The following is an 8491-nucleotide window of genomic DNA, read 5'->3' on the forward strand; positions in this document are numbered from 1 at the left end:
ATGGGAGATAATTACCATTTTTCTAATACACCGATAAGCCACAGGTGCCCATTTAGTGGGCTCAGTTGGCACAGACCTTCCTTCACTGTCCTAGCTCCATGTAGCCCCTTCCACTTGATTGATGGCCATTGTGAATACAACTTTGCACAGTACATGGGCTCTCAATCAAGTCGAAAAAGCAGCAAGGGCTGGGATGGGGGGTAGTGGGAACTTGCCTCAATTGGGAGGCACAATAAGCACTTGTATATGTCTTTTGCATATTATTAAACCATGGATCACAGGTTAAGCTTCACCTAATACATATACCATCTTCAAACAAACGGTAACTTGTGTATATTCCTGTACGCCCTAGAACATAGGAAAAGATTTACCAAAACTTTCTAATTCCTAAACATTGTAAATGTAGAGGGACAGTCTTAAATGTGCCACATTTTAAAAAGAGTATCAGGCTGATTGATAAATCTGATGCACATGTAGTCTAGTTAACATTTAGACCAACTATTGCTTGGTGTTGGGGAAATCCCCCTTCTATGTCCCAGAGAGGCCTGATAAATGGATATTGGTTATGAGCGCTTGGGAAAGCAAACGTGATACAGCACATACTCCTGTGTGCTATAAACCATCTGAGTTCTGATATAGGGAAACGGGCAAACCAGCAGCAAGGGTCTCCTTTATATGTTTAATTTGGCCCAGGCACCTGCCGGCAGTACACAGTAAATGGCTCCATTCATTGTGTAGGGGTGGCTCCTCATTACTGAAGCTCAGTTTCCTTTCATCGTTCAGCTCCTGTCCCTGATCAGCAATTGATGGCCCATCCTAATAATAGCCCATCAGTCCTATTACCATAGTTACATAGTTACATAGTTAGTATGGTTGAAAAAAGACATACGTCCATCAAGTCCAACCAGGGAAATCAAGTCCAACCAGGGAACACCCCTTTAACCCCTAGAGAATGCAAGGCATTCCTGTACACCCTGGCAGGCTGTTACTTGGCGCACTAAGATGTACAGTTCCTTTCCTGATCACGGCTTCTGAAGTATAATGCGGGCATACAGAGACTCATCAGACCACCCATGGTGCGATCGCAGGGGTTCAATGAGTAGAGATGGTGGCTGGAGCTCCTCTTACCTGCCCTTGGCCAGCTCCTGCGATTTTTTTTCCAGACCAGAGAAGTATATCGCAGATAACTGTAATGGGTCACGGCAGGTGGTGGATCCTCAGGGCCTGTGTGGATGATGACATGAGCCATGCCAGGGAGCGGAGTCTAACGTGCCGCTTGTTTTCACAGGAGCCCGCCGCAAAGCGGGATGGTCTTGCTGCGGCAGGTGGCACCCAGGTCGCTACCCCTGTAATGACTCATCCACACAGGTAGCTGGGATGTGGCGTGGCACAGAAGGAAACTGTGTATATATGTTGTCCCTACCAGGGACTGAAGTGCCTTCTAAAATATAACTTTTAATGGTGTATTTTAAAAAAATACCGATCCACAAACAAAAAATAATAAATAATTGTAGTATCTTAAAGAAGTGATATTTACACACTATTGCGACTATTGAGACAAATGACGCGGTAGGTATAGCACCAGTGGTTAGGTACACACCATGCTATAGTACTGTAATCATAGATGATATGTTTACAATATCACATATAGTAATCAAATCCCATCCTGGATAGGATATTGACACTATCACATAGAGTATTCAACCAGTATTAATCGATATATTTTCCTTTCTCCCTCTCCCAACGCGTTTCCATGTAGGGGTTAGAGTATATAGTTATCCCCCACACTTCTTCAGGGGATTAGGTATATGGTTATAGCAGACTCTGGAGTCAGGTATCTCGTTAATATGTCACTGTGTATATCTCTTTAAAAGCAGATTTGTCAACTAATGACACCCAGAGAGTAACCACCATAGAGTAAACTGCGTCAACAAAAGCTCCAACTCTGTGATTAACTATCGCGTCCAGAGACCAGATAGGGCGTTTCTCACCATCCCGGTTAGTGCCTATAACGATAAGAAATCATGGACATCTCCCTTAGTAACCAGTAGATGACTTACCCCTCTTTGCTGTTTTTCAAAGAGGGGTAAGTCATCTACTGGTTACTAAGGGAGATGTCCATGATTTCTTATCGTTATAGGCACTAACCGGGATGGTGAGAAACGCCCTATCTGGTCTCTGGACGCGATAGTTAATCACAGAGTCGGAGCTTTTGTTGACGCAGTTTACTCTATGGTGGTTACTCTCTGGGTGTCATTAGTTGACAAATCTGCTTTTAAAGAGATATACACAGTGACATATTAACGAGATACCTGACTCCAGAGTCTGCTATAACCATATACCTAATCCCCTGAAGAAGTGTGGGGGATAACTATATACTCTAACCCCTACATGGAAACGCGTTGGGAGAGGGAGAAAGGAAAATATATCGATTAATACTGGTTGAATACTCTATGTGATAGTGTCAATATCCTATCCAGGATGGGATTTGATTACTATATGTGATATTGTAAACATATCATCTATGATTACAGTACTATAGCATGGTGTGTACCTAACCACTGGTGCTATACCTACCGCGTCATTTGTCTCAATAGTCGCAATAGTGTGTAAATATCACTTCTTTAAGATACTACAATTATTTATTATTTTTTGTTTGTGGATCGGTATTTTTTTAAAATACACCATTAAAAGTTATATTTTAGAAGGCACTTCAGTCCCTGGTAGGGACAACATATATACATTTTTTCTTGAATTGTTGCCGAGAGGAACTATGTACTAACCCGGGTTTATGTATGGCCAAACATTACATACATTAATATTTCTAACAGAAGGAAACTGGCAAGACGTGGTCAAGGAGGTAGCAGTAGGTCAGGGCAGGCGGAACTGGTGCAGATAACGGAACAAGGATCTGGTACAATGAAATCAGGAACACAGAAACACATTAGTTTTCTGTAGGGCACAAAGGCAACAAAGATCCAGTAGAGAACAAAGGGAGGAGCAATTACTTAAAGACAGGGTTCAGGTGTTTAAATGAGTACTGTCCCTTTAAATTTAAGAGCTCCGGCGCACATCCTAGGAGGCGGGGGCATGCGCGCCAGGGCTGCTCAGACAGGAAGACCAGGGAGGTGAGTGATGGGCTGGGATTCGCGTGCGGGCGCATCCTGCGATGCGAATCCCAGCCCTTCTGGCAGCGGGGACAAGACAAGATAGCACTCAAGGCCAAGAGAGCGCAAATGTTACAATAACGTTGATCGGTGCTATGCCTATGCATAGCACTGATCAGTAGTTGCAATCAAAAGATTGTAATAAATAGTCCCCTGATGGGACTTAAAAAATTTAATAATTATATTCCCCCCTTTCCCATTTAAAAAAAAGTTCAATAAATCAACATATTTGGAAATATCAGCACTATAACTATAAAAATATAATGTTAAAGGAGATATCTCCTTTAGAAAAATATTAACCCATTATGCCCGGGCGCTCAGAATATAAAATAACAAAGGGAAATCACCTGCTGCACATGTTCTTCCTGGTCTGGCTGTGGTCAGCGCGTCACAAAGCTGGTCAGCAAATCGCTCTGGGTGGCCGAGGCAGAACATTGCTGTGGATGGCGATTTGCAAATGGGAATCACCTGCTGTCGCTCCCTCAGTGTCCTGGTATCTCGCTCTGCTCCAGCATGGAGCAGACACCGAGAAGGCAGATAAGGTCCCTGTGTCCTGTAAGCTTTTCGGGACGGCGCGATTTCACCGCAGCGGTCATGAACATCGGGTTAGTGTTATTTTCGCTTCAGATGCGGCGGTCAACTTTGATCGCCCCGTCTGAAGCGTTAATACAGGGCATCACCGCGATCGGTGATGTCCTGTATTAGCCGCGAGTCCTGGCTGTTGATGGCCGCAGGGACCGCCGCGATAGGTGTGTATTCGCCGTATAAGACGCACTAACTTTCCGCCCCAATTTTGTCGGCGGACAATACGGTACATCTTTTGTTTAAAAAGCAGTACAGTAATTGAAAAGTATGTTAACATGGGTATCATTCTAATCATATTGACCCAGAGAATATAGATAACACCATAAATAATATTTGTATAAATAATAATTTTCACCATAAATAATATTTTTTTTTGTTGCACCGTACATTTTATGGTGTCAATACAAAGTACAAATGGTCATGAAAAAATTAGCCCTCATATCCATCTGTAGATGGAAAAATTTCAGTTCTGTCACTTAGAAGGCGAGGAGGAGAAAAACAAAAAAGGCCAAAATGGGCTTGGGTTTATTATTTGTTTTATTCGTTGTGATAAACATTGTCATTACATCTGTGTTACGGATTCCAGGTTTTGGTGTCTGAAGTTTCTGATTCTGAATGGCATGTGTGCCGCGGCATTCTTTATCCCCAGCGATTCTTTTATAAAAGGTGAGAGATGCCAGCAATACTTTCCTGTATAACATGATGTAAGGCAGTGGACTGTGTGTATTAGTATAATTGTGTATATAAATGTAGGTTGTGTGTGTTTTACACTCAAGGTCTGAAGTATATAAAGTACCTGTAACCACTTTCATTTCTATGTAAAACAGATGCTATACAGTAAATGAACCTGTCATATTTGACAGCTAATGTATGTGATCTTCTGTATAGGTGTTGTCTTACATCAGTGATTTCCAACCAGTGTTCTTCCAGCTGTTGCAAAACTACAACTCCCAGCATGCCCGCACAGCCAATGGCTGTCCGGGCATACTGGGAGTTGTAGTTTTGCAACAGCTGGAGGCACACTGTTTGGAAAAGACTGTCTTACACCTTTGGATGTCCACTCTTGGAATGGGATAATAAACCATTCCATTTTCTCAGTTAACTCTTTCGAATTTCCATCGACAGAAGCAGCTATTTCCTGTCAGCCATATTCATTTCATTGGGCTGACTTGGTTGGCCAGAGGAACCTTTTGTCCCTATCTCAGGTCTCCTTGGCGGTCAGTCCAAGTGCCTTACACATCCTTGCACATCCCTCACTTTGTAAGGCAGCGTTTCCCAACCAGGGTGCCTCCAGCTGTTGTAAAACTACAACTCCCAGCATGCCCGGACAGCCAGATGGTTGCATCTAGGTGAATGGTGGTCAGCTGCCAGACCCATACCCGGTCAGTGTGGGATCATGCACACAGACCCTCAATCGGGGAACACAGAGTAGTTACATGTTACAATGCAATGCGTGAAATATGATGCAAAGTCCAGAAATAAGCCAGTTGGCGCGGGCTTAGAATATAAAAAATGTCCTCCATACTGCCGGCAGTAAAAAATTAAAGATGTACATACCTTCCTTTGCTCCCCCGGGGCCTCCGGTAACCATCTCCGGTCTCCACCGCGATCCTCTTCCTGGTTGCCGATCGTCGGCGAGTCATACTGCAGTCATACTGCCAACCACTGGCCGCAGTGAAGTCCCGACTCGGCTGGCGATAGGCTGAGGTGCAGTGTGACGTTTTCGCCCCCGGCAGCAGGTGCCGGTGTAGTGAAATTTTTTTTTGTCTTGAAGCGTTCTCACACTGCCGCTCAGCCTATCACCGGCCGAGTCGGGACTTCACTGCGGCCGGTGATTGGCTGAGCGCAATATGACTCGTCCCGGGGGAGCGGAGGAAGATATGTACATCTTTATTTTTTTTTCTGCCGGCAGTATGGAGGACACTTTTTATATTCTGGAGTTCTCCTTAAATGGGCACTTTGATTAAAATTAATTTTTGCTATTGCACTCCTTATGGTAAATAAAAATCTTTATAATGTACTTTGTTTAAAAAAAATGAAGTTTTCTATGTTTTATTTGTGTTTAAGAAAACTGCCACTAGGTGTCTCCCTACTTGTCCAGAACACATTTCCCCCTATCTCTTGCACAGACTTTGGACTCCTTCTGGCCTGGCAGAAGTCCAAAATCAGGAAATGCAGTTTGGAGTGCTGAGGGGGGTATGTGCTCATCTCTCAACTAACTGCTCTGGGCTGTGTGTAGCAGAGTGAGGGAGGAAGTTCTCCCCTGTATGGCTTCAGATGATGTCACGCCTGCTGGGGAACGCCCCTTCCCAGTCTGTAAATCTGACTGAGCAGAAAATACAGAGCAATATCAAGGTAGAAAACTAAAAAATAATAAAAAATAAAGGCAGGGGGTGGTTTATCATGATGGGGGCAGTGAACTGGGAGGATAAAATTTAACAAGTTCATGACAGGTACTTTTTAACATTTCAAAGCATTTAAAACATATGGGAGCATGCCCCTTAATCTATGCAGATGTTTTCAGCAGTTTGTATATTAGGTTATTGTATAAAATTTTTGTTGCAGTTTTTAATGTGAATTTTATCCTAAAACCTGCAACAAATCCATCATTTATGATTGAGGCATTTATTTATACAGTCAGTGCATCAGTCATTATCACAGATAAGGGCTAAGACTTAAAGGGGTACTCCGCCCCTAGACATTTTATCCCCTATCCAAAGGATAGGGGATAAGATGTCTGATCATGGGGGTCCCGTGGCTGGGAACCCCCACGATCTCTCCTGCAGCACCCCTGTCATCTGGTCCATGGAGCGAGCTTCGCTCCGTGCCTGATGACTGGTGATGCAGGGACTGGAGGATCGTGACGTCACAGCCCCGCCCCCTTGTGACGTCACACCCCACCCCCTTAATTCATTCATCTATTAGAGGGGGCGTGGTCATGCCCCCTCCAATAGACTTGCATTGAGGGGGTGGGGCATGATGTCACGAGGGGTGGGGCCGTGAAGTCACGATCCTCGGGCCCCTGCATTGTCAGTCATCAGGCACGGAGCGAAGGTCGCTCCATGGACCAGATGACAGGGGTGCTGCAGGATAGATCGTGGGGTTCCCAGCCGCGGGACCCCCGCGATCAGACATCTTGTCCCCTATAGGGGATAAGATGTCTAGAGGCAGAGTACCCCTTTAAGAGCCATAATACAGATGTTTTTCTGAAACCTGTCTTACATGTGTTTTAAAACACAGGAGGCCTTATTATCCAACAGCTGAGACCCAAAAACGATATCCAGAATTGTAATTTGAATACTCAGACCCTGACCAATCAGTAGAACAAGTTGGGAGAGAAGTGTGATATTATGCCAGCTACTATATGACTGAGCTGGTCCTATAGGCTTGTATTATGTGACCATCTCGGTCACATAACATGGAGCTTGGAGAGAAAGCACTAAGTGCACACTTCTGCTGGCTCATTTTACTGAACTGTTTGGGTCTCAACACGTAGACCCCGACCTATCTAAATGTTTGATATGTTACTATCACAAAAGTTTTTTTTTATAATGACAGTGCCCATATTTAAGAATTCCTAATTAGCAGATCATTGTCACCCAAGCCTGATATGGGAACAGTCACAGTTTGATAAGGATTTTAATAACCCAAACTGACGTCATCATAGGGCTCTATTAACCCTGCATAACCTGACCTTAGTATTTTCTATGAGAGTTACTACATTGAACAGGAAAAAATACTTAGCTTTTATTATGGTATGGATAAAAATGGGGCAAACAAACATACCCCCCAATTGGGGGCAATATCTAAGATAAAGCATATAAGATTCTACGGTATATTATGCTCTCAACAAATCTCACAAATTATACAATACCAGAACCACCCAAACTCTTGGTTGGTTCCAAAATCTCAATGCCTCAAAGCATTTCCCCAAAGCTTGTATGTAGCCACAACCTAACTGGGTTACTTTGGTTTCTTAGAGATGAATAACCCCAAAAATGTTGGTTTCGGCAGGGTCGTGGCTACATACAGGCTTTGTGAAATTGCATGGGACACTGATCTTACATGTACATACCTTTATTAATGTTACTGTATTTGTACCCCAATGCAGACTATATACTTATACCTGTATACTTTCTGTATCATGCACCATCTAGGGATGGCATATTTCTGTAATGTACATGATTGTTGGCTGTAGAGCTGTAATTTCCATTTCTGTGTTTTGGCATTTTTCAGTTTTTGGTCCTGTTCAGACTTTGTTTTTATGTCTGAACAGTTTCTGTGCTAATTTTTCCTTGGGTTGGAAGAGTTTATGATCTCAACCTATGACAGCTTGGGTGTGGTTTTAAAACCCAAGCTTTGCTGGTACTCTGGGCTGATGATTAGTTCTTACTCTGACTGTTTTATGATTCACCTTTGCTATGTCTGTCTGTCTGTCTGAGTTTTATTTATTTATTTATTTATATAGCGCCTACAGATTCCGCAGCGCTTACAATTATGGGGTACAAACAAAGACAAGTATCAGACATAATATTACACAATAACTATTCAAACAAGAGGTGTGGGGATATATTGAGGATATGTTGGGGATATGTTGGGGAGTTTTAACCATGGTTACATTCCTGTTAAGATATAGATTTTAGTCTGCTTGGTTTTAAGTACATCTGTCGGTTTTTAGGATTATGTATGTCCGTTTTGCTTTAAAGGGGTACTCCGGCCGTAATACATCTTATCCCCTA

General features: G+C 43.2%; 1 protein-coding gene across 1 annotated transcript in view; it reads left to right on the forward strand.

Moving 5' to 3' along the window:
- Positions 1-8491, forward strand: part of SERINC4 (serine incorporator 4) — a 74011-nt gene that overhangs the window by 24383 nt on the left and 41137 nt on the right. Inside the window, exon 6 of the mRNA XM_056572047.1 lies at positions 4339-4418. Coding sequence (XP_056428022.1) covers positions 4339-4418 — 80 coding nt within the window. The remainder of the gene's footprint in view (positions 1-4338; positions 4419-8491) is intronic.

Source organism: Hyla sarda, chromosome 4 (genome assembly GCF_029499605.1).
Source record: "Hyla sarda isolate aHylSar1 chromosome 4, aHylSar1.hap1, whole genome shotgun sequence".
Classification (NCBI taxonomy): Eukaryota; Metazoa; Chordata; class Amphibia; order Anura; family Hylidae; genus Hyla; species Hyla sarda.